Source organism: Uloborus diversus, chromosome 6 (assembly GCF_026930045.1).
Source record: "Uloborus diversus isolate 005 chromosome 6, Udiv.v.3.1, whole genome shotgun sequence".
NCBI classification, from domain to species: Eukaryota; Metazoa; Arthropoda; class Arachnida; order Araneae; family Uloboridae; genus Uloborus; species Uloborus diversus.
In genome coordinates this window covers 94,945,018-94,972,633 of record NC_072736.1, presented here as the reverse complement: position 1 = coordinate 94,972,633, position 27,616 = coordinate 94,945,018, and the positions used below count along the sequence as shown (strand labels likewise).

The following is a 27,616-nucleotide window of genomic DNA, read 5'->3' as shown; positions in this document are numbered from 1 at the left end:
CTGATAAAGTCGAAACACTGGAACTCGCTAAATTATTTGAGTAAATTTCAACAATTGTTCTCAGTTCAGAGAATTCTGATTTGATAACTGCCATAGAATAAGTCTTCAAACAGGACGTTAAAAATCAAACAGTATAATAATACAAGCAATGTTTTTAAAAAAATGATACGTATATTGTAATATTTTGTTGTCAAAAAATATTTTTGGTAATATTAAAGGATAAAGTTCTTGTTATTAACGTTTGAAATATTAAATGACACCTACTAATATTCAGTGCAGCATTATTTGCTTAATATTAAGCATATTTGTATAGTAAATGCTTTGTACAATGAAGCATTTCCTGTCCAACCGGAGCAAAGTGGATGGGGCTATGTGAAATAGTTCATATCATTTACTAATTCAGTCTTTTATCAAATCACGTACGTGTTCATTTATTAATTAGTTCAGAGGTTCCCAAATTTCAGACTCCCGTGTACCCCCTCCGGAAAAATTACGAACTTCGCGGAGCCCTCCCCCCCTTGCCCCCTCGCGCAAAAAAATGATACAGTTAAATCTATTCTTTTTTCTAATATATTTTCACGCTTTTTTCCCATAAAATTTATTTATTCATTGTTCTGTATATTTTTCAGAAGCACTTATCTGGTTTTCATTTCTTTTTCTAAAATTATTTTTCTGAGTTATGGAAGTAAATTCTATTTGAAATTCAATTAGGAATAAAAATGTTATCAACAAATTTCTACAACAAGTTTACAATTAAAAATGAACTTTTGAAGTTGTGAGCAAAACAGTGATGAATTTTGGCGCATACTCCACTGGCTCGCTGAATGCTTACGCTTGCTGTCTACCGCGCTTTCAGGTTATGATATTTAAGAAGCGAATTAAATACTGCGGTCTGTGCTAATGGCGTCAGTGAATGCTAGTCAGTTGTGAAGCCTTGTGCAGAAGCGTAAAAAATGAAATTGAATCTGCGCACTGATTAAAATAATTGTTGAAAAATATTAAACTTTGTCAAATTATTTCAAAAATTCTCAAATCCTATGTTTTTAAGCATGCTCTTTGAGAGAAAAAAAAATACTTTAAAATTTCGGAAACGATCTCATTATTAAAATCGACTGCAAATTATAGCATTTGATCTATTTCAGCCATTGCTAGAAATTTTGAATGTTGACTATTAAATTCAGTTTTAAAATTTTTGGAGCAAAAGTTTTATTTAAAGTGTAATATCACAGTTGTAAAAATGTTTGCACTTTCCTCAATAGTTTTGTAACAATATGAACTTCGTCACGTACACAAAATTAATTAATGTGTAGTGTGTTTACTTCTAATAGTTCCGGGGTGAGGGGGGGGGGATTGCTGCGTCCTGCATGTACCTAAGCAAGAACTTTTTATTCCTCATAAATGGGCTTTCTTTTCGAATTAAAATATCGTTACTCGTCCTTCAATCTCAATTATATTTAGCGTTTTAGCTGGTAGCACCGCGAAACCCCTGGCATGGACTCGCGGACCCCGGGGGTCTGCGGACCATAGTTTGGGAAACTCTGAATCAGTTCATTTACATTCCTTTATTTAATAATTCCCTTATTTACTCCTTCTTTCATTTATTTTCTTATTAATTTGCTATTTTATTCACTCATTTAAATTATTTTCGTTTATTCTTTCATTTTCTTCTCATTTAATTCACTTTTTTATTTACCCATTTATTTGATAAAAAATTTCTTCAATCATGAAATTAAAAACAGTTTATTAGAAAAATATTTCATTTTTCACTTTGCCCCATGAAAAAAAAAATGAAAAATTTCCACCTTTTTTGTGAGGCACAAATTTACTGCTAAAAATAAAAAATAATATTCCATTGTGAGTTTTATCGTAAAATATATTGGTCTTCCTTCATGTACCGTAATTTTCAGAAAAAAATTCCAATTTGTTCATTTTGAAAAAAAGTAAGTTACCTTAAATGTTTCACTTTGCCTCCATATACAAAAAAAAGACGTGCAAAATGTTTAATTTATTCACATATCACCATTATCAAGATAATTTAGTTTGTAATTACTAAAAATCAAGTATATTCGATTGTCATCGCTGATTAGTGTTTAATGTTAAATAATTGCAAATTTCATCACCAGAGTCAGTGGCAGATTAATCATGTCGCAGTTGCGAGGAGTCCCCATGACATTAAGGCCCCTTTCTTTTATTTAAGCCGAATTTTTCGAGGCTTACGTTCAATTAATTCCAGCAGTTCCAAATCCTCCAGCATAAACAAGTCGTAGTTGCGTTGTTGTCCGATGTCTGCCATCTTTAGTAGCTCGCTGTCGGAAGTTAACTCGCCGAAACCGAGGGGTTAGATTTGGAGCTGAAAAACCTGTTCACAACACGGCGTTAACTCCAATCCGCGTTGGTTAATAACGTCAACCCTTCGATTGGCAGGTAACCCTTGGACCCCAGAGTTACTCGCGTTGGTTGATAAGAGCGTTAAGGAAGCCAAGAGTGCCAAACAAACTGGTAGCTAATATAGAATTAGTACAGACCAGATGAGTGACTGAAGCAATGGTTCGGCTCAACTCAAAGATTGATGGCAAGGCATGGTATATTCAGTAAATTAGCCCATTAGCTAATTTATAGCGCTAATTCTATATTAGCTACCAGTTTGTTTGGCACTCTTGGCTTCCTTAAGAGGTTTTCCATCTCCAACTCAGTCACTTTTTATGCCGGGCTGATGAGAGCAAATAAGAATGGAACTAAAGTCCTCGACTGGAAATGACTGAGTTGGCAGTGTATTTCTTGTATTTCTGCCTTAGCCCTAGCTAATGGGCGGTAATTTACTGAATATACCATGCCTTGCCATCAATCTTCGAGTTGAACCGAACCATTGCCTCGGTCACTCGTCTGGTCTGTGCTAATTCTATATTAGCTACCAATTTGTTTGGCACTCTTGGCTTCCTTAAGAGGTTTTCCATCTCCAGCTCAGTCACTTTCCTATGCCGGGCTGATGACTGCAAATAAGCATGAAACTGCAGTCCTCGGCTGGAAATGACCGAGTTGGCGGTGTATTTCATGTAAGCCTACAAGTAGTCTAGCATGGGCAGGTAAATGGCAGTATCAGCAGAAATGAGTTTCAGATATTTGAGGAAACGAGTTTTGGATTCAATACTAACAATAGGTAATTTTTGGAAGGGTTTTTTCAAGGGAAAACAAATAAGCAAAGCTTGTACAGTAAAGCTAATGTACAAAAAATGCAAAATTTGCAGTTGCTGCCTTTTTAACCTGCCCAGGGCAATAGTCTGCAAGGTAGATCACCATTAAATTTCTCGTAACACTTATTATGAATTGACAAAAAGGAATGCTTGAAAATAAAATGATAAATTGAATTTGACTTGTAATTTAAAAATTACAAGCAAAAAAATAGTTGGGAGTTGTCATTTTCAAGTGTTTCAAAATAAACAAGCAAAACGTTTCAAAATAAAATAAAAAGCTTCAAAATAAAAACAGAAAACTGAGACACAGATAGTTGCAGGAGAAAGTGCTTTTGACCTCTTAGCCATTGAGGACTCCTGCATAAATTTAGGGGCCCTTTTTCATTTTCACTTTGAACTGTATTTTTCTGCCCGAAATTTTAGAAATTTGTGCAGAAAAAAAAATCTTTCGGATTAAGAAATAGTCTGAAAATCTGCAATGAGTGTCTCAGGATCAAGCTGCTTCTATTACCGGGCGTGCATACTGAATACATTACGATTTTCCAAGGACAAGCAAAATATACCTTTCTTTCAGTTTTTAACTTTCAACACAAAACCCTTGAATTATTAGACTTGTATAAAAGTGGCATGTCTCAAACACATTGTACTTTATACCATTTGTACATATACCATTAAGTTTTGGAACAAATTCTGAGAAAGATAAAGTAAAAAATTTTTAAAATTTTTTCCACAGTATATTTTAAAACATAGTAGCTGTAGAGCTGTTTAAATATACCATCTATTTCAACATTTTAACTAATATTTTCACACAAATATTCAATAAGTCATTAGTTAAAGAAAATTCTAAAACTAGTACCAATTCTAAAACTAGTAGCTTAACTTATAATTGCTTTAAATTAAAAAAAAAATTATGGAACTCTGTAAGAGTTCCATAATTTTTGCATTGTCTTTTATTTTCCACCACTGCATTGTCTTTTATTATACATTGTCTTTTATTATGAGTTTTTTTTCCTATTTAAAGAAAGAGTTGAAAACCATATTATGAAAATGATCAAATAAGGTTAACTCTTAAGGTCATTCTGAAGGATAATTAAGCATTATTAAAGAAATGTGACTAAAATAATCTTACAACTTGAGTTTCATCATTTGGAACTGGTACACCCCAAGAACAACGAGTTCGAGGACGTGAAATCGACAAATCTGTTAAACCCTCTTCAATCCATTTTTTCAGATCGTCTGCGAAAATCAGAGGCTTAACAACTGAGAAAAAAGAAAGAAATGAATTTCTAAATTGCATAACTAATATCTGTTTTATGTGCATTACAAATAAATTTTTTAAAGGGTTTAAAAAAATCCCTGTGCTGTTGCAACATTTCTGAATTAGTGACATAAAACTTGACAATGAGCTGAAAATTTCAAGAACATTTGAGGTAGAGAGAAGCAAAACGATGCAAGTGGCAAAATTAAAAACTTGGAGATAACCAGTACAAACGGTAGGTGAACCTCTCCTCTGTCTTGGGGCAAAAGATTGTACTAGTAGCCCTGGTAGGTGCTGCTGTACAGCATGATTTAGAAATTTTTTTTAATGAAAGTCTACCTAGGATCTAATCTTTAAATGTGTTTTACTCAAAACTTAAAATAGTCCACTTGCATCCCTTTCTTTCTCACTGTTTCATTTGAAAATTTAAGTTAAACATTTTAGTGTTACCATTAAGTTTATCACGCTATCAGCAGCAAAAAGACCAATTGTTATCGAAGCTTTGTCACATAAAGGTTATGCTCTAAATGTACTTATACAAACAAATTAAACCACCCATTCATTTAGAAGACCAGCAACAAATTGTAGAAACAAAAGGTTTTTTGATCATCCTTCACCATAAACAGTTGAAAATTAGCTATTTTAAATTTTTACTTTTTTGTAAAAGTATTCATGAAACCCTAAGTCCGTCAATCCTTTAAGAACTAGGATAAATATATTGTGTGAAGAAATTTGATTACTGACATCAACTTCAGGCCACATATTTTTGCATTACAGCATGAAGATCTTAATTGCATTCCCAGCATTTATACTTCAAAGTACTACCAAAAACTGCCTTTCATTTAATACAGAAATTGCAAGAACATTGCCAGGAAAAAGTTTAATGAAAAATCATGGATAATAAAACTAATGGCATTTAACCAACAAACCCAAATGTAATTTTGTTTTAGTGTTTAGCAGAATAATATGATCAGCAAATATTTTAATGAAATAGGATTAAGTATGACTGAAATAGAATATGATATGACATGAGGTACTGTATTACATCCCAGTAAATCATTCTGTGTAAAAACCATTTAACCTATCAAGAAATAAGAGCAGCGAATGTCTTTGAGTTCTTTGTTTGGAAAATGTTCTCATGAATTGCTGTTAGCTAGGCTAACTTTGACACTTGTAGGTAGTTTTGGCTTAGCAAACATAAAACATCATTATACTTAGACAAATGAGAGTTCTTGAGAGACCCCAGCTGGCCTAAGAAAAAAAATAAGTAATAACTCTTGTGGCATATGTCAGAGAGCACATAACCCAACTGTGCACACAGGCCTTGAGGTCCTTTTGGCTCAGTGGTTAAAGCACTGGGTTAGCATCCTAAAGGTCCATGGATCAAACTCTACTACAAACACGTTGCTCCCATGAGATTCACATTTGTATGCCACACTCCTTTATCAAGCTGCAGTACATGCATTCCTTTCTGTTTTCTGGGTCATAGTTACTCCAGTTGGCATACCTTTCATATGCCATCCTTGTTATGCTACTTGGAGCAACTTAGTTTTGACTACTAATTGCATGAGGAACACTATTTTATCAATTGTTAAACTAAAAGACTATTTTCCATGCGCAAAATTAAGAACATTTTGCATATAAATATGAAGATTTAATCACTGGTAAAATATAGCTACAGTTGGATCCCGAATTAAGTGAGGAATGCGTTCCAAGACTCCTCGCGTAAGTCGAAATTTCGCATTGTGGAACAACGTGTGTTAAGAAATTTTTTATAAGCATACCCAATTGTTTCAGACATGTGTTAACACTCCTCAAATTCTTTCAAACGATTAGTTAACTATATATTACCGTATCTTTTATAAAAAACTAATTTCTTATTGTATTTCAGAAAAAGCGGTACTATTCAGCAAACTGAAGGGCTTTTGACCGTGTGTAAAGAAGATTGCTCCTTAAAAAGCTTTAACTCGATACTTTCAAGTTATAGAATCTCTTTAAATGGATTAGAGACTTCTTATCATAGAGCTTCATAAATATCAAATTTGGAAATTCTCGTTCGGCTATTGTTCAAACCAGGCAATGCCTTCCTCACAGCTCAGTTTTAAGTCCACCTCTATTTAATATCATGATAGATGACCTATTAAGTTTCCTTGACAAAACTGTTCCTGAAATTAATTCACTGCTATATGCTGATGACCTTGTCCTATGGTCAACTAGTTGATATCCCTGCTTTGGAAAAAAACTTAATAAAACCCTTGAGGTAAATTTAACTTGCTGAAAAGAATAGCTGGGGTAAAATGGGGAGCTTCCCAGAGTGTTCTTATCTCCACCTTTAATTCATACATGAAACCAGTTTTGAAATTATGTTACTGAAATCCTTATCACTGCTTCTGATAGTGCTCTAGAAAAACTAGACGTTGCACAAAACAAGGCATTAAGACTCATTACTGGTACAGAAAAAACAACCCCTGTTGCTGCTATGGAATTGCAAATTGCGACTTATTGTTTGTCAGATAGATGGACCTACAGTGCTTTATCCCTAGGTGAGATATTGTTCAGAAAAGAGGGTTTTTGGAACAGCTAATTCCTCCTCAGATCACACTCAAAACAAAACATCTTTTCTTATTCGAGTTTCACAGACTTTCTACAGACCTTGATGTCTCCAGCATCAGAAAGCCCAATTTTAGACCATACATTTTCCCTGGTACTTTAAATTACATTACTGCTAATTTGGAATTGATGCAGCCTCTACGTAAACATTCTTCTTCACAGGCTGAGTTAAGGGCTTCTGCCCTGTCTACTATTCATAAAAGGTATCCATTTCAAGATTGGCTTCACGTATATAAACCGATGGATCTGCCATAACCACCTCAGGAAAGACTGGTGCTGGCACTTTTTTGAAATTTTTCAGCCTAAAGGATCCTTTTAGTGCTCGGTCAGACAATTTTGACGGTGAAGTTTTTTCAATTTATATGTTCCTTAGGGCTGTCACAGAGATCTCTTGCCAAAAAATTGTCATTTTTGTTGACTCTCCAGCTGTAATACAGTCACTTATAGACAATAACCTTTTCCCAAAAGAGAATGAGTTTGAATGTAAACTCAGTATAAGTTCACTTCTTGATTCCGATAAAGACGTTGTGCTCCTATGGATATCAAGCCACTTCGGCATCCGTGGCAACGAGCAAGCTGACTTGTTCGCTTAAGAGGCTTCAACATTAAATCCACCTTGTCTCCTCATCCCTCTTCGAAATGCCAAGCGACATCTTAGGAGTAATATCAGGCTCAAAAGAATTTCCTCTCTCTGTGACATTGCCAGCAGAAAATCTTGGGAGTGTCTTCTTGAAGACCAAACAAGACTGCAACTTTCCCTCCTCCCTAGAGTTGAAGTGGTTACATCTTTTCGTCTCATTACTGGTCACGACTACTTACAAGCCCATCTTTTTAAAATCAGACTGGCCAATTCTCCGCTGTGCCCACTATGTGAAGGGACTACGCAAATGACAGGGGATCATCTTTTGATTGCCCCGTTCTTTTCGACGGGCTCAAGGATGTCGTCTTCAAAGAGCTTTCCCGCTCTACTACTACATAATTGCTGTATTGGGTTGCAAGGTGCCTTCTGTCCGAGAGAACATTGGCGGGTTCAATTAAAAAAAAACCTTGCTTATTTCATATTCTTTTTACCAATGACAATTATTACTTTCTTTATATAGTGTTTGATTTATTATTATTAAATTTTAAGAAAAATGTTGTCAATTTGGAAATGTAAAGAAAATTTCCCAACTTAATCAAGTAATATTTCTTGGAATCGAGGGTATTCGTTTAGACAGGGTCGACAGTATTGACAAAAATGTTGAAAAATCACACATTATGGAACTTTAAATTAATAGTAGCAATGCAGCACAGACAAAGTCAAATAGTAAACTAAAGATCAGTAACATTTTATCAAAGCTACATCATTTATTATTCATGTAAAAAAATTAAACTGCACTTAAAGTATGGTAAATAAAATAAGAGCATAATAAAAAAATACTCACAAATAGAGTAATAACAGAGTAATATATATACAGTACAGTAAATATATTTTAACCCTTTCTTACTAAGAAATAATTCATTTTGGTTTCACAAATTTAGTTTGAATGCTTTTTCAAAACACACTGATGAGTGACTAAATTTGTCTGGACATATAGTTACTGCAGCAAATGTAATTCCACAGTATACTGAGGTGCAGTGTGTTACAGATTCTACAGTATTACCAAGCTTAAAGGAAGCAATATAGTAAAATATGTTTGCATTTTACACATTTAAGTAAGAGTATATAAAAATGATATTATAGGAAGTAAATATGAATTATATACCATCTTTGGACAACCAATACAAGAGGTCATTCTGGAACTTAGGCAAACAAAATACGTAATTTTCTTCTTCCATTCTCTCAACAGGAGAACCTGTTTCAATGGACACCTAGAATGTTCAATCAAAAATTATAGGTAAAATTTAAAATAGGTCACAAGTCCCTAGCAAGAAATCGAACAACTCACTGACTTAATTATAATAGATAACAAAGAAAGCTATTTTACAATCTTTAATTAACATGTTGGCTGCCAAACTAAAGGTTATTCCTAACATGTGAGCTTAGCTAGAAGAATTTAATAACAAGTTATCTAATGGATTTGTCGCTTTTGAAGATACATAAACATTGAATTAAAAACCATTCATATATTCAAAAGATGTTTTGCGAGATGGCAGCAAAGTTATTTAAGGAAATATTTATGTGTACAAACTAAATATGATAAAAAAAAATTAATTGGCTTGCTATAGTGAATTATTTTCCCTACATGCTTCCTTTTTGTTAGCAGGTAGGTACACAAAATTGTCAGTAACTGTGCTCTTTTACTATAAAATTTTTCTAAAATACTGAAAAGTAACTAAAGCCATTCTACAAAGTTTTTTTTTTTTTTTTTGAAATACATATATTTTTTAAAAAAGTAATTATGAGTAAATAAATAAAAAACCATTCACCTTTTAAGCTCAAGTAAATATATATATATATATATATATATATATATATATATATATATATATATATATATATATATATATATATATATATATATATATAGGAATTAAAAATGCTGATTTATAAGTTATACGAATCAGTTATAAAAAATAGGAATGCTTACAGTTTTAAATTGTGAGCCTTCTCTGACTTCTTTAACTTGTGCAGTTGGAACAAAAGCTTCTTCTATGACACTGTACCATCCAGTATATTTTCCTTTGCTAATATGACCATTTTTGTCCAACTTGCACTAAAAAGTTATTTTATTAGTATGAGTTTAAAAAACATAGGGAAAAAAATGATAAATGGATGTTTCAAGCACTTACCCAGAAGTCTTGAACCATTTCTTTATGTTTCACATTAGTTGTTCTAATGAAGTGAGTATATGAAATATTTGCTTCTTTGAAGGCTTTCTAAAAGAATGTTAACATTGTTAGTCAAATATAAAACTACTTACATAGATGTTAATCTTTCAACCAGAAAATGTTTTTAAAGTACAAGAAATGGAAGAATTTTTCACTTCAAAAATATAATTGAATAACAAAAACCTCTTCAAATTAAACAATCTAACTTTTGAAAAATAACAATTTTCACTATTATTGCTCTATTTCATAAATTATGAAGAGGGGTACTTTTATATTTATACACAAAATTTCAACTTTATTGTTCAAAACAAAACGAAAACTGAATATAAACAAGAATTTTTTTTCAATATTAATGGTAGAAATTAAATCTTCAAAGAAAGTATTTTAATTGTCAATTTTAAGGGTTTGCATCGGGGTAGTTGTAACTGAAGTTCAAAAATCTTGAAAATTCCTGAAGTGAAATAACATTTTTACTGCATACATAACTTATTTTCTTTCACTAACCTCTCTTAGCAATTTGCTTGACACATTCAATCAATCATTTATTTAAAACTTTTAACTTAATCTAGATGTTTAGTGGAATCTATATTTTTGATTTTATTGTAACTTAAGATTTACATTTTAAATCAAAAGCATTTGTTTGTCATTTTTGTCAAACTGAATAAGTGCTGCTTAAAATTGCAACTCTGTGTAAGCTCATGATTTTTTACACCTGAAAAAATAATAAATATTTCGAGATTTAACATTAAGCAGGAGAGATTTCATGGTCAAATACCGTGGAATGACGATTACACTTTCCATAAAAAAGGTGGACATTGAAATGAAAAATTTCTGAAAGACATGTCATGCTCATTATAGGACGAATATATTTAATGTTGCCAAAAACCTAGTTTTTCATAACAAATCAGAACTTCATAATAGGTATAAAATCACTAAGGAAGATTTTGTTAAAAAGACTTTGTACTGTAAACTATACACTTCTTTAAAAAAACAAAATATGTTTCCATTACTAATTAGCTTAGTTTGTACATTATACAAGTATTCCAAAATCAGTCAATAGGTATTAGATATTTTGCTCCTACTACCTCAAAAGTACTTGACATTTCATCACAATAATCAATTGGAGTTAACTTGTTTGTTTCAGCTGCTTGCAACACCTACAAACAAAAATCATAAAATTAAAAAAAAAAAAGAATTATTGAAACCATTTACTAAATATTTTCACAATAAAAATAAATGAATAAATAAATTAATTAAATCATAAAAACCTTTAATCCATGCTCATCTGTTCCAGTAGAAAAAATAACTTCCTTTCCAAGAAGGCGATTTATTCTTGCAAAGGCATCAGCATACAGACAGGACTGTAAATGCCCAATGTGAGGAACTAAAAGTATTTTTAAAACTTGTTGAAAAATAATTTTCATATTAAAAAAACATAAATATGAATTTTAACAATAAAACATATTGTAAAAATGCTTTGAATGCAAACATCTTATTCGATCAAATAATTGTTCAAGATAATTCATTATAGAAAAATATATATTTCCGCTTTGGACCATTTCAAATGTAGTTTGTTGTTCTTCATGAATAATAACAGGATATGAACTAAAAAACCGTATGCTATACATAAAAGTATAGCATACGGTTTACAATCTATATTATACGATATAGCAATCTATATCAAAAACTCAACTCACTGAAAGTTGACGTTTTATATGAAAGTAAAAAAAAAAAAAAAGGATGCAATGAAATCAGTACCTATGTTTCTTATATTTTTAAAAATTTTCAGTCACACTAGTAGCACAAATTTAAAGATTTATTGCTTTAAATATTTTATTTAAATGAATGTATAGTGAAACTACGATTTTACGTTTCACAAGGGACCGAGTTAAAAAAAAATACAAATGAGGGAAATACATTAAAAAGAAAAATAGAAAAAAAGTAAAAGGTGTAAACGATAACTGTTCCAAAAGGTATAATATCTATATTTTAGGAAAAGAACATAATTATACGTGTACCTTTTTACATCATTTTAACTTTTAGTTGTGAATCCAGGCGTTTAGGTTGAAAATAGTCCGTAATAGTGGATTGTTTTTAGCTATTAAGTTCAAAGTAAACCAAAGTAAACGTAGCATTTTCCAGGATTGAAATACTTTGCAAGTTAGTTTCTTGGTATTTTATGAGAAAGAAAAGTTATTTGTAAGCTTTTGTATGCAATATTGAAAAAAAGAGACGGGCTGTGCTTCTGGTTCTCCATTGGTCGACCAAAAGTCCATAAGGATGGCTACCGATGGCATTTAGTAGCATTTCTGTTTTAATAGATTAACTTTCAAGAACGTGGATTATTTTTGAAAAAGCACAAACAAAACATAATTTTTATTCTAATTTTTTACTTCCCAGGAAAAAATCAAAATGCGGGAAATTCATAAATAGTAAACTTAGAATCTGGGTTAATTTAATTATTAGTGTACGGAAAAACTGGGATCTGATTAGTGATGTGGATCGGGTAAATACCCTGTGGGTAGGTAAATATTGTAACGGATTCAGTGCGACTTCCACTTTCTTGAAAGGATGACACAGTTCTTGATAAAAAACACAGGAAATTTATTTACACTATGTACAGGAGATATCGTCAACAACTGCTAAATTATTCATCAGCAATTAAGCAATTATCACACAACACCGTAAACTCAACGTTTACACACGTATTTACTTCCAAATACGAAAACAACACAGCGAAATGCCTCGCAATAAACAGAGCAAAAATGCTCTCAGTTCGAAATATCAATCGAAACTCTCCTGTTTATCCATCGCTAACGGCTTATATAGACACCGAAAAGAAATTTCTCAAATATTCCACAACATTCTTTCGCTTCCCGAAATGCGTAGACCGTTATCAATGAAAAGAAAAGAAAATAGGGGTCGTACTTTAGCCGAATGAAAAGGGGTTGTATATTCATTACGGGAAACTATTTACAGGTTACGTTACTACAATAATTACTATTTACAGGATTTGTAACATTGCCCCCTTCCTAAGGACTGCACGTCCCGGGCAGTACAATCCCCAGAAAGGGTGACAAACTTCTATCACATGTTCACAATTACACACATTAATTAATAACTAACAGATACAGAAAACACAATAATAACAAGAAATATTACTAAACAATAAAAGCAAAAATTATCTACAACTTTTATGTTATCAACCATGGTTGTTTACGTAATACTCATGAACTATGGCCATAGTATGGGGCTAACCGAACATAATGTACAAACCTAGGCTTTGCATTAGGTGATTTTTGGATCCTCACTACGACATCATTCAGTCGGTTAAGGACTTTGTAGGGTCCATCCCAATGCGACTGCAATCTGGGTGAAAGACCTTTTCGTGGGATGGGATTCCATAACCAAACCTTGTCGCCTTCGTTGAATTCATGTCCAGTAGACCTTGTGTCGTATCGGGTCTTCATCTTCTCCGCTGCGATGTTGATTCGCTCTCGTGCGAAGTTATGAACGTCTTCCAACCGGGCCTGGAGATCCTGGATGTACTCCTCAGGCGATGCAGGCACATCCGGAGGACGACCGAAGACGAGATCACAAAGTAGCCGAAGCTCTCGTCCGAAGAGCATCTGAGATGGGGCATATCCGGTAGTCTCGTGGACAGCACTGCGGTAGGCCAGCAGGAACAAAGGTAGCTTCTTGTCCCAATCCTGTTGATTTCTGGATACCATAAGCGAGAGATTATTTAGGATTGTGCGGTTAAATCTCTCCACCATGCCGTCCGATTGTGGGTGTAGTGGTGTTGTCCTAGTTTTCTCAATTCCGAAAATTTGACAAAGGCCCTTAAACACAGCAGAGATGAAATTCCTCCCTTGATCGGAATGAATCTGCAAAGGTGTTCCATATCTTGAGATCCAATGTTGGACTAGAGTCTCTGCTACGGTGGTAGCTTCTTGATCTGGAATGGGATATGCTTCCGGCCATTTGGTGAAGTAGTCGATGGAAACAAGAATGTATTTGTTCCCATCAGCAGTTCTTGGTAGAGGACCCAGGATGTCGATCCCAATTCGTTCGAAAGGAGCTCCAACGTTGTACAGATGTAGCTTCCCTCTGCTTCTCTTCTTCGGTCCTTTACGAGCAGCACAAGCGTCACAAGAATGGCACCACTTCTCCACGTCATCTTTCGCCTTACTCCAGAAGAAGCGCTCCCGAACTTTATTGAGGGTTTTCAAGACACCAAAATGTCCTCCAGTCGCACTACTATGTATTTCTTTCAGAACATCTGAAATCCTTGATCGGGGAAGTAGTAACTGCCACCTAGATGTTTTGGAGTTGTCAGATTCCCATTTTCGGTGTAGCACGCCGTTCCGTAAATGGAGCGAGTTCCATAAAGCCCAGTATCTTTTTGTTGCAGGACTGAAGATGGAAACGTCCTGCCAGCTAGGTCGCCGACTGTCACTTTCCATGAACTCCAAAATTGGTTTTATGTCGGGGTCTTCAAGTTGATCTTTTCGAACTTGGCCGTCACTCCATGGATCAGGATCTGATGATATTGGAGTCACTGTCACCTGATAGGTGGTAGGGCTAGTCATTCCATACTGTTTCTCGATTCGGGAACAATAGTGGCAGTTCTCAGGAGAGGGTCTCCTTGATAAAGCGTCTGCATTACCGTGAGACAACCCTTTTCGGTGCTTGATCTCCATGTCATATTCCTGGAGCCACTGTATCCACCTGGCTATCTGGCCTTCCGGATTTTTGAAGTTCAAAAGCCAAGTTAACGAGGCATGATCTGTCCGAAGCAGAAACTTTCGGCCGTAGAGGTAATGATGGAAGTGTTCTACAGCTTTCACTATGGCCAGTAACTCCTTTCTGGTGACGCAGTAATTTCGCTCCGACTTTGATAAGCAGTTGCTCCAGTAAGCGATGACATGTTCATTGCCGTCAATTTCTTGGGATAAAACAGCTCCAATGCCCTCGTTGCTCGCATCAGTGTCCAGGATGAAGGATTTTTCAGGCAGAGGATAGGCGTTGATGTTAAAGCCTCCTTCAGTCGTAGAAATGCATCTTCGCATTCTTTGGACCATTCAAACTTTTGCTTGCTCTCCGTCAGCTGCAAAGGTCATGCAATGTTGGAAAAACCCTTCACAAACTTCCTGTAGTACGTGCAGAGTCCCAGGAAACTTCGCAGCTGATGGATGTTTTTGGGACGACTCCAACCCTTGACCGCAGATACCTTCTCTGGATCGGTTTGTACACCCTCAGAAGAGATGATGTGACCAAGGTAGTTCACTTCCCGGCGGAACAAATTACATTTGGACGGGCTTAACTTCAGATTGGCTTCCTGAAGCTTTTGCAGCACCTTCCTGAGATTTGCCAGATGTTCTTCGAAGCTGCATCCCACGATGATGATATCATCTAAGTAGACCAGACAGGATTCGTAAGAAAGTCCTCTTAACACTGTCTCCATAAGACGCTCGAACGTAGCTGGTGCATTGCAGAGGCCGAAGGGCATCACTTTAAACAGCCATAAGCCTTGTCCAGTTGTAAATGCTGTCTTTTCTCGGTCATCAAGGTGTATCTCAACCTGCCAGTAGCCGCTCTTCAAGTCCAGGGTCGAAAACCACTTGTGTCCGGAAAGAGTGTCCAAGGTGTCGTCTATCCGTGGAAGAGGGTAACTGTCTTTCTTGGTGATTTCATTCAGCCGTCGGTAATCGACACAAAATCTGGTGGAGCCATCTTTCTTTCGGACTAAGACGATGGGAGAAGCCCAAGGACTGGATGAAGGTTCGATTACATCATTCTCCTTCATCTCTTTCAGGAGGGTCTCAACTTCTTCCTTCTTGGCGAATGGTAGTCGTCTTGGATGCTGCTTAATAGGGGGGTGTTCTCCAGTGTAAATCCTATGCTGTGTTAAATTCGTACGGCCAACATCCTCCGATGCTGATGAAAACAGATGCTTGAAGTCATCCACCAATTGTTCCGCAGCAGTTCTTTGATCTTTCGATAATGCCGCACTCCCAATTAACTTCGATGTCAAGGACTCGGAAGACACAGTCTCGGGGGAATTGATTCTTCTAATGATGCAGTTTACTGGAGTACAAGTTGCCAACACTTCACCCTTTCGGATATTCCTTGGCCTTTCACTCACGTTGGCGACTCTCACAGGAATTACAATGGAGCCAGGTATCAATGATTCTGACCTTGAGGGAATCGATAAATCTGTTTGGGCTATTATTTGATGAGCGGACTTTACATCACTTTCTGCGGGTAAAACGGCTATGTCTTCTCTCGTCGAGTGCAGCTCATTAGTCTTGAAGTCGAGGTTGAAGTCATACTTCTTTAAAAAGTCCAATCCGAGAATGAAGGGGTCCGTGATATCAGCAACGAATGCCGTATGATGGTAAGTGGCATTTCCAAACACAATTTCTAAGTTTACTTTACCTTCAATCTCGATCTTGTCACCTGTCACAGTTTGGAGGGTAACACAGGGCGGCATCCATAGAATGTCGAGTCCAAATTGACGAGCCACATCTGTTCTAATGATTGTAACATTGGCTCCAGTGTCAATAATCAGTTCGCAGGGAAACCCGTTTACATATGCGTAAACAAACAGTCCATTACTGCCGCCACTCGTCGATGAAATTTGGAAAACTTTAAGATGGGGCTCATTCCAAGTTGGCGACCTCCGCCCCGCGAGATTGCCATGGCTTAGTTTTCCTGGACCTGCGAGGGAGAGGTGCTCTTCCCTCTGGTTTCTTGGTGAGCTTCGCAGTTTCTTCGTAAGTGACCCTCGCCGCCACATTTCCAGCACTTAAGTGATTGTCCATTTTGGTACTTGGGAGCCGAAGTCCTTTTGAGGATTCCTGCAATTTCTTTTATTTGCTTTTCCAGTTCAGCAAAGCGTGACGAAACCGGATCAGGCTCATCAGTTTTCACGCCGCGGATTGAATGGCGATCCTTGCGGGTTGCTTGCTGGGCGGCCTCCAACTTCATCGCATACACAACAGCAGAACCCAGGTCTTTGACATCCGCCATCCGTAGAGCCTTCTGGATTTCCGGATCTCGAACCTCGTCGATGTAGTAGTTGAGTGCCATGTTGTCTCGAACATCCGCAGGACAGTCGCAAAAAGCAAGATGCGACAGTCTCTCGATATCCGCCGCTAGCTCTTGCAGGGTTTCCCCAGTTTTCTGGAAACGGGACTTCAACTGGAGTCGGCTGAAATCTTTCTGGCACTTCTCACCGAAGCGAAGCTCCAACGCAGATGTAAGGGCGGCGAAATCCAGGCGCTGGCTGTTCGGAAGGGTCTGGAGAATGTCCGCTGCGTCACCTCTCAGGGATGCTGCAAGATGACAGGCCTTGGTAGCAGAGTCCCATCCGTTCGCTTCCGCCACTATCATGAATTGAGTTTTGTAAACCTGCCATGAAGTTTTCCCATCAAATGTGGCAAGTTTAATGGACGGTCGAGCAACCGATGTGGGAGCGCCAAACTGTACAGAGCTGCTTTCTGCGGTCGCCAATCTCATTTCCACGTCCTTAATTATTTCTTCCTTAAATGAAGTCAATTTCTTGTCTTCTTCTTCCAACTTATTTTCCACATTGGCGATACGCTCTTCCACAGTATCAAATTTTTCTTCCAGAGCATCGACTTTATCTCCCATGGCAGTTAGTTGATTCTCCATCATGGTTTTCATCGACGTTAGGTCACTTTTTATTTCATCTTGACTTGTAGTAATTTTAGCAGTTAAATCACTATTTAACTGTTCTTGGTTAGTCATTTTTCAATTGTACTTGATTTGCAGTCAATTCATTTTTTAATTGTTCTTGATTAGCCGCCAAACTTTCGGTCAAGTCACTTTTCACAGCATTAATTGCTTCCAGAAGTTGTTTTAATTGGTCATCCATTGCGCGAGTAATCACCATAAAAACAAAGTCTATAAATTCAAACAGTCTTTATGAAAAAAAAACGTCCAAAGTCACACTTACTCCAAGAAAGTCCAGAAGTAGCCCCACGTTGGGCGCCAAATTGTAGCGGATTCGGTGCGACTTCCACTTTCTTGAAAGGATGACACAGTTCTTGATAAAAACACAGGAAATTTATTTACACTATGTACAGGAGATATCATCAACAACTGCTAAATTATTCATCAGCAATTAAGCGATTATCACACAACACCGTAAACTCAACGTTTACACACGTATTTATTGGGTTGTTCGGAAAGTAATTTCGTTTTTTCCCGTCAGAGGACTTAATTACGTTATTTCGAAACCAACCTCACACTTAAGCCGCATAACCATTATATGTCTTGAGAGCTGATATTGCAAGGCTTGTGTGTGAAAAAGTTCTATTAATTCTACGCAGTAGTTTTTGGTTGGTGCCCTTTTAAATATGGAGAGCAATAAGCAGCATTTTCGTCATATTTTACTTTTTTACTTCAGAAAAGGTAAAAATGCTGTCCAAGCGAGAAAAAAATTGACGGATGTGTATGGAGAAGGCGTGTTAACAGTACGCCAGTGCCAGAACTGGTTTGCAAAATTTCGATCCGGCAATTTTGATGTCGAAGATGCACCACGGTCTGGAAGGCCGGTCGAAGATGACAAAGATGCGATAAAGGCATTAGTTGATGCAAATCGGCGAATAACCACACGAGAGATCGGTGAGAGATTAAATTTGTCGAATTCGACTGTTTATGACCATTTGAAAGGCATGGGCTTAACCTCGAAGCTCGATGTGTGGGTGCCCCATGTCCTTACGGAGCCTCACACAAGTTTGGTCACTCGCCAAAAACTTTTACAGCTTGAATGGGACGTACTGCAACATCCACCATGTTCTCCAGATCTTGCGCCTTCCGACTACTATTTGTTCCGGTCCCTGCAAAATTTTTTGGATGGCAAAACCTTTACCTCAAATGAAGATGTCAAAAACCACCTGAACCAGTTTTTTGCCAGCAAGGACCAAAACTTTTATGAGAGGGGAATTATGTTACTGCCAGAAAGATGGCAAAAGGTGTTGGACCAGAATGGCCAATATATAATTTAATAAAATATTTATTCATTATACGAAAACTGTCTTTCATGTTCCCCAAAAAAAACGAAATGACTTTCCGAACAACCCAATACTTCCAAATACGAAAACAACACAGCGAAATGCCTCGCAATAAACAGAGCAAAAATGCTCTCAGTTCGAAATATCAATCGAAACTCTCCTGTTTATCCATCGCTAACGGCTTATATAGACACCGAAAAGAAATTTCTCAAATATTCCACAACATTCTTTCGCTTCCCGAAATGCGTAGACCATTATCAATGAAAAGAAAAGAAAATAGGGGTCGTATACTTTAGCCGAATGAAAAGGGGTTGTATATTCATTACGGGAAACTATTTACAGGTTACGTTACTACAATAATTACTATTTACAGGATTTGTAACAAAATTTTTTGGGTATTTACCCAAAACCTGGGTAAACACCCAAAAAACTGGGTATTTTACAAAAAAGTGCAAAAAGTGAATACAAAATTTTTTTCCCTAAATCTAAATATGAAATAATTGGTAAAACCGATACATACATATGTGTTTATACAGTTTAGAATATATTTTTTTGAAAGACTTGATAAAATAATAAAAGACACATTTCGTGTGAACCAAAGAATCTTTCTTTTCAATGTTATAATTGGAGAAGTATAAGTAATTCAATGATGAATTTCAGGATTTCAAAATCACAACCTAAGTTAGTCATATCCAAAATGAAAAAAATAAATAAAATAAAGGAAATATGAGGGATGTTTGGAAGAATAAACTGAGAAGTTATCCAGCCCCCAGAGGGTTGGATAGTAAATGTCAGCATTATCAAAAAACTTGTCACCTTTTATAACAGCTACTCGTTTAATGTCAACCAATACAAAGCCTACCACACAGTTGAAATAAACAAGCAAATTCTTGCGAATTTGATAAAAATATAATTACTAGCCGACTTGTTCGTTACCTACCGCTATAGAAACCTGCAAATTATTATAATATGCCAACTGCTTCAGCTCTTTGAAAAAGTAGCAGTTACAGCCCATTCCATTAATTATCTTAGTGTTCATATTGTTCAATTTTTTCCTATTTACATGGTTTTCAATTTACATTGTTAATATTCTTTTGGGTTTCTTGTTGTTGTTTAGTACATTTGCCACTGTGCTACCTAGGAGTGTGACATTAAATTGAATAATATATGTAATAAACATTTAAAACTTTAGCTGCATTTGCGCTGTCTAAATGTAAAATATTTTTAATTTCAAAGAACGGGATTTTACTGTTTTGGTTGAGCACGATAGAATTGAGCCTGAACCGAAAAAATTCAACTTTTGAATACAATGTATTTAGATGAAAGCATGGAAATGCTTCAGTTTTCTCCATCTGATTGGAGAGTTCGATCGTACTTGATGGAAACATTAAATAGAGCATAATGTGTGCATTTGAACTATTTTTACTTAATTTTCTATGCTTAGTTTCTTTACTATTTAAGTTCAACTAAGAGCTATCCTGCTTCTTTTCTGCTTCACCTGAAATTATATTGACGCAAATAGACACAATAAGTGCAACAGCGTTGCTGTCAGTTGCGACAGTGAGGTATGTCGCGTCATAAAAAAAATTACAGAATTTAAATATTAAAATTTGTGTTACATGAAAAGAACTCACAAAATTTGAGCAGAAAAACTCGTGTCATAAGTAAGCATTGAAATATTTTCATCGGTAAAATGTACCGTTTATGTAATAACAAGAGTTAATTGCAGATGTTTCTACTATTTTTCAAAAAAATAATAAAATAAAAAATAACCATGCATTTTATTCCGCATTTTAGCAAAAGGAAATTCTTCAGCACTAAAACAATTATAATGTACACATTGTATCCTTATCAAACAAGTAGATTTCATTGGAAGAAAAAACTTTTTGTTAATCTGAGACATTTTCTCTGAAAAATATTTTTTAGACCATTTTTTTGATTGCCAAATAAATGTACTGTAGTGATAAAAAAAGACCTTTCAAATTTTATGACCCCGTTTGGACAAAGTTTCTGTGGGAAAAATGAATTTCAGCATGTAGAGATAAAAGAAGGAAATTAAATGCTGAACCTAATGTACGACTGAAACTATCAGACAAGACATTAGAGCCAAATTTTGAAATTCTTTGTCCCACAACCATTCCATTACGGATTTTTTCAAAGTGACGTATTCAAAGTGAACCTCAAAGAATTTATCACTCTGTTTCGTTGTATTTCTTTGTAATAATATCTTAGCTATCACTTTAAGCTTGTAGCAATGTTTGTACTTCCATATTTAGTGATTATTATCAATCATGTTTCCATCAACTGCAAGGATTTTACTTTTTAATTTTAATTAACTAGAATGGAAAAATGCACTTATTTCAAATAACTTGAAAAGTTTCGCTTGAACAAGCTAAAATTTACGACACCTTGTTCCAGAAAATTCATTTCTGCTCTTTCTTTGTAAAAATTTCAGTTACTTTTGCATGGTAGAATATACATGGTAGAATACACAATAACAACACAATGAAACAATTGTCATCATGCACAATAAAGTATATCTGATGTTCAAGCACAGAATAAATTCAGTTATAGCACCATCTTTTAACATTTTTAAAGCAGAAATGTTTTTGCAGCTGTATTATTGCAAATTCTTCCCCCTTTTTGTTGTAATAAACAATTCCAAAATAAGTTGATTATAATTTTGTGCTTAGGTGCCGATTATATCAGCTTGTTGGGGTATTTTTATTTTTTTGCAAGCAAGGCTTTTCTCAATGACTACATTTATAAATTCGATTTCTCTTGCAGTTACAAGATAGACAAGTGAGGTTGATTTGTTATAAAAATTGAATTTGTCTCCTTATTTGGTACTTTGGGGATTTGTATTAATTTGTTGCTTATTTTGGTTCTTGTTGTGTGCCATAATTAAATGCTGACATAGTTCATCTTCAAAGCTGAAAGTGATTTGCTAGCTAAAAGGGCATGAGAATTCAGCATCAATTGAAGATATATTATCCAATGTTGCACTTGGAGCATTAAAATTTTTAAATGACAGTTTGGCACAGAAAAGGATAAGTTGAAGTTAATGTCGATATTTTTTACAGAAAAAATAACAAAAATCTAAAATACCAGAAAATATACTGACCCAGAATTACCATAATAAACAGGGGTATAAATCAGCATACTTTTATGATAACTTTCTTTTAAAAGAAGAAAAAATGTATGTAGGTATGAAAAGCTTAGACCATTTGCTATTAAAAAACAGCACCAACAAAATTACTCTTTTAACAGTGTTTCATCGACGTAAATCTTGAAAAAATTCATGTCTTTCCGAGGCAATCTTTTTTAAAAATGTTTTTATAGAAGCGTGAAAACTCTTTTTTTCTCTCGTTTACTTGGCTGTTGCATTGTTTTAACCTTAGTATAGGAAAACTGAATAGATAAGGATGACTTAGCTAGCCTAATTTAGTTTTTTGCAAAAACATTTACCAGTAAAAAGTTGGTGACCATTATTTACCCCAAGATGAGAGTGATCCATAATTCCTCCGTGTAACACCATATCAACAGTTTGAAAATTATTGAAAAGCAGAACTTTTGAAAATAAGAAAAATAATATATGAAGCAGAAATTTTTTTCTAATACTGAGATGTCCTTCTGATATTTGGTACGGACTTAAAGGGTCATTCTCCAGAAAGTGCAAACTTTTAAGACAAAAAAATTGAAAAAATAAAATTCAATAAATATTTTAAATATTCAGGATTTCAATTTTACTTGCACAATACATTGTAAGTTTATCAACAATCAAGATCGTACAGCATTATTTTTTGTTAAAATTTAAATTTTTAAAATTGCTAGACCACGGACATGATAACCTATGCGACGGACATGATGATTTGCATCAAGCACATGATAAATCATAAGTTATTTTAAAAAAGAAACATGCTTATGATAGAATAACACATTTTGGGATTATTATAAAGTAATATGTGAATTAAACCTGTCAAAATATATTTTTACATTTACTCATATTGTTCATTTTCATATTTTGCACCGAGTGAGAATAATTACAGCTGAAAACAAGAAATATGTACAATAAAAATTGAATGCAGTAATTTATGACGTTTGATTATTTTATTTAAATTTACGTTATTTTACAGATAAAACATTTTTGCAAATGTTTTTTAATTTGCTTAAATCGTCACTAAACATGTATTGATGATGGTTATTTACATTTGGTACAGTTAATACATGAACTACATAACTATGTTCAATTATGCAAATATCATCTTCATCCGGAAATATAAACTTATCTTTTCCAGATTTTCTCAAAAATTTGACTTCAAGCTCTTCTTGTTGATTTATTACTATTCCTACATAGTGTCTCGTGATTTTTTTTTTTTTTGGCTAAACTTCACAAGTACATAAACATTTTTTCTAACTTGGCAGTAACCCTCTGTATCAGAGCCCTCAATATTTGTAGAGGCTTCTTCATCTGCTAAAGCACTTAAATTCAAAAGGACACCATCTGTGGTTGGAATACTCAGCAAGCCAGTAAAATAATGTGAGCATTTCTCTTGAGAATGACATAATTTGCAAGTAAGTCTTCTTGCTTCGACGATATCATTATTTTTTTTGCACCAGTGTATTTCGTGAACTCCAAGTGTTCCTTTAAATGTTGGTAATTCGGTACAAATACTATCAATTTTAGAAATGTCATTCTCATGTACTTGATAAAGATGGATTCCCTTAGAATTTTCTTTTAACTGTTTAATAAGAACTCCTATGTTAGGTACATCAACTCCTCTTGCAACAATGCTGTCAGCTTGTCTTTTGAGGCAACCCCCAATTCCGTCTGGGGCACCTTTCCCATGGCCGGCCTCAAAAAAGTGCCAATGCAGGTTATTTACTTTAAGGATTTTAGCAATGAATTTTGCTGCCAAAACAAACATCCTCCTATTGCGGTATTGACTAGTGGGTCCATCACTCAGAAAATGAATGGTCTCTAAATTAGGTACCATTTTCTTTAATTCTAATAATATGGGTTGTAAATGAGCACATATTGCTGAAGAATTGTGTCTATGATCTTCTGACAAAGTGCAAAATGGTACACTTTTTGCACTCTCTTCTTGCAATAGTACAAGACAGCAGTATGTAATGATACTTGCTGTCTTGACCCTCGTTTGGTGTTGAATATCATTTTCAATATTTATACACCAGTTTTTGCAATTTTTCATGTTTTCTTTCTTAAATACAAAATCTCATTTTTCATCATAAGCCTATTTTTTATTCTGGTTTTCTTTCCACTTGAAATTCAGGTGGAAGGACATGAACTTGGGGGGGGGGGGGGGGGTGTTCATTTCCAAGTTTTGCGTGAATTCCTCATTCTTTTTTTGTTTTTCACGGTATCTTTTTGAACATACTTTCCACTGCTTTCTTACTCTTCTTTTCTCTCGCTCTGACATTTCTGCAACAGATTTCCTCTGGGCCTTCTTCCTTTCTCTATCTTTCTGCTTTTCTTCATATTTTTCAGTATTACTTCTTAATTTTTCCCTAGCATGCCTCATGCTAAGTTTTTTTGCATTCCTCTTTTCAGTAAGGGTCTTCTCTGATAATCTTTTTCTCTTAGTTGGAGGCATTTTACCACCTATAAATATATCACAGATTATTTTACAAGAAACTATATTAAAATAAGTTACTTTTAAAAATATTGATGCAATTATATGGTAAAATAACTTTTTTTATTTATTTACCTTTCTTGTACTAATATTAAAAACCATTCTAATTTAATCTTTAAAAAAAATGAAAAACAAATACTTATAAAGGATGTAAATAATTAGTTTTTCCATTAATTATATTTATTATAATTTTTAACTCCCATATAATTTAAAAACAACTCTCAAATCATGTCCGTGGAGCAACAGATCATGTCTGCGGAACCATAGGACCACGGACATGAAATTTTTCACTGAAGCTTATAGAGAGAAGAGATTTGGGGTTAATAACATGTGACAGTTAAATTAAGCTTTAGTTAGCTTTTTATTTTCTATTCTAAATGAAAAATAAAAAAATTGACATACCTTGTTTAATTTGATGACCACAGATATGATGGTGTGATCTGTAAAATTTTCAGTTTAATCTTTTATCTAAAAATAATGTCTGAACTCATTCAGTAAAGGAACTAATGTTTTGCCAGTGTGGCTCACTAGATGATTTCAGTACAGTAGTTAACTAGTGCTGCCATTTATTGAGCTTGAAAACAAGTATTAATATCTTGACCACGGACATGATGAGATCTGAAGGACACACATATTTTTATAAATTTAATGAACTTATTCATAAAATAATCAATTCACATTTTATAAATATTACCCTAAAGGCATTTCAATTTGATAGAGTGAAAATTAATCAAACCAGTGGGATTTGTTGTGAATTTGGAAGCCAATAATAAATTAAAAGCTGAGAGTGAGACATGCAACGGACATGACTAGTCATGCTCTGTGGACTCAAATTTAGATTTTAAATTATATTATTTTTAGAATTTATATGTTATAATACATAAAAAACAGTGCCTAATTCTCAATAAATTTTAGTTAAAAAACAAATTATATGAAATAAGGAAAATAATCAGAAGGGACTAGATTTTTAACGTTTTCTGGAGAATGACCCTAAAACATATGAATGAGAGAGACACATAAAAGAAGTGATACATACATTATAAAGTATCTTACCTCCATTTAAGTAAAATATAGGTGTAGTCACAAAATAACTACTTGAGTTGTTAGTTTTTACAGATGCAAATGCTCTGTTAATAATTTTTAGATATAACAACTTCATTTTATTGAACTGGAAACATTTCCTACAAAAGATAGAAAATATAAATAGCTTAAAAAATTATAATTTCTTACAGTTAAAACAATTTTTTTTAAATCATAATTCATTAAAGCACTTTGTTACAGGGCAACGGAACATTTTTAATCTTGATAATTATTTTTTAAATTCATTGCCACCACTTTAGGTCAAAATTACAGATAACTACTTGTGGTACCATGTTATTATGGTTTTATAAACTTGTAAAACAAATTAAATGAAAACACTAAACTGAAATAATCATTAAAAACAGGCAATAAATAAATTCAAATAAAATATTCAATGAACCAACATAAATGAAACACTAAAAGATGCATTGAAATATGAAATTCTTCAAATAACTATGTCAAAATATTAATAAAGTTCTGTTAAAATGCAAAATAAGAAAAAGAGCAGCAAATATGGTGTGACAACACCATGGACACAAATGCTTTTTTGCCAAGGTAGAAAATAAACAAGTCACCAAGCAAATTGGTTAGAATATATAAAGGTTCTAAAGGTACTTTTAGGTTACAGTTACGTCGCTTCGATCATTTTAAATCTTATCTTGACAATTAATTTTCATTTTATTTATTGTTGGTGTGTTTCCTAAAAGTTACTGAGGAACTACTTGTTTGTATACCATAGGACATTTTTCTCTTCTTGTACTTTTGAACAAAACAAAGCCGTTAAACAAGACTAATATATAAGCAGAAAAAAAAATGCAGAAATAATCTATCAAATGATTGAACTAAGCCATAAAAAGGTAAACTACTAAAAAATAGCAGGTCAAAACGTGAAAATGTTGATTAAAATCACACCACATCTATTAAGGAAAACATTAAAAGCACTAAATTACAAGTAAAAGTCAAAGAGCCTGAAAGAATAAGTTGAAATAGGTCAGTTGAAGTTCTCAACTGATCCGGTCAGATCTTGTTTTTTACCCCCACTAATTATTTTGGGAAAAGCTAATGAAACTGATTCAACATTAGAACAACTTAATTTGTGAATTTATCAAGACTGAATCTTTCAATAATTTATGGTACAAGTACTTACATGTGAGCAGTCATAACAGTATATTTAATGTAATAGTATTCAACCACCCAAACTTCGAGCAGGAAGTTCAAAATTTTTTATATTCAATTCGTTGAAAACTAAAATACATGCTACAAATTACATGTAAAATAATCACACAACTGAAGCCTTTCTCAGAGCAAGATAAGCGTTAATTGTTTCTGGTTGTAGAGTACGAATGAGTTGAAACTCTGCTGCATTGGAAAATCGTAGCTTTGTTTGAGGGTCAGTATATTTCGCATTCAAACCACTAATGTCCGAATACTTTTTGGCCGGTTTGAGAGAAACAGGAGCATCTATACTTGAATAGGTAATTGCTCGAGGCATATACCGTTCACCAGCAATAAGTTGCTTCAAAGGTTTCCAAACACGATTTTTTTTCAAAGCAGCTTTCGACTGAGCAAATTTTAGGCTTTTAAATACCGGGATTCTTTCCACGCTAGGTTCCGGTTCTTGAACAATAGTAGAACTTTCTTTGTTGACGCTTGAGGTAGTAGCATCATTATCTAAGCTTGAACCTTCTGCATTTGTACCTCGTTTTTTTTTAGCCATAACTAAATAACTTAGCTTCTTAAGACCATACTGCCGGTTCTAACAAGGAATGTACCGCAACTTCAATTTTCAGTAAATTGATATGTTTACGTTTTGTTTGGAACTGAATGTTACAGTCATAGAAACAGTTAATCTATTTTTCTTGCAAAGAATGTGTTCGAATGGATTTACCGGTAAATGCAAGTAGTTGAACACATGACAATTGAAAACGTGAGTGATTCGTGCGGTAAGTGTTATTCGAGTGATTTTAT

At 34.3% G+C, this 27,616-nt stretch overlaps 1 protein-coding gene across 1 annotated transcript in view; it reads right to left on the bottom strand.

The window, feature by feature from the left end:
- LOC129223894 (methionine--tRNA ligase, mitochondrial-like) overlaps positions 1–26,958 on the bottom strand; it is a 43,155-nt gene extending 16,197 nt beyond the window's left edge. The window contains exons 1-8 of the mRNA XM_054858269.1: positions 26,796–26,958; positions 25,622–25,749; positions 11,139–11,254; positions 10,956–11,027; positions 9,832–9,918; positions 9,630–9,755; positions 8,805–8,910; positions 4,321–4,451 (exon numbers count right to left, since the gene is read on the bottom strand). Of these exons, the coding sequence (XP_054714244.1) occupies positions 4,321–4,451; positions 8,805–8,910; positions 9,630–9,755; positions 9,832–9,918; positions 10,956–11,027; positions 11,139–11,254; positions 25,622–25,749; positions 26,796–26,809 (780 nt within the window). The 5' untranslated portion in view covers positions 26,810–26,958. The remainder of the gene's footprint in view (positions 1–4,320; positions 4,452–8,804; positions 8,911–9,629; positions 9,756–9,831; positions 9,919–10,955; positions 11,028–11,138; positions 11,255–25,621; positions 25,750–26,795) is intronic.
- Positions 26,959–27,616: the final 658 nt, after the last annotated feature.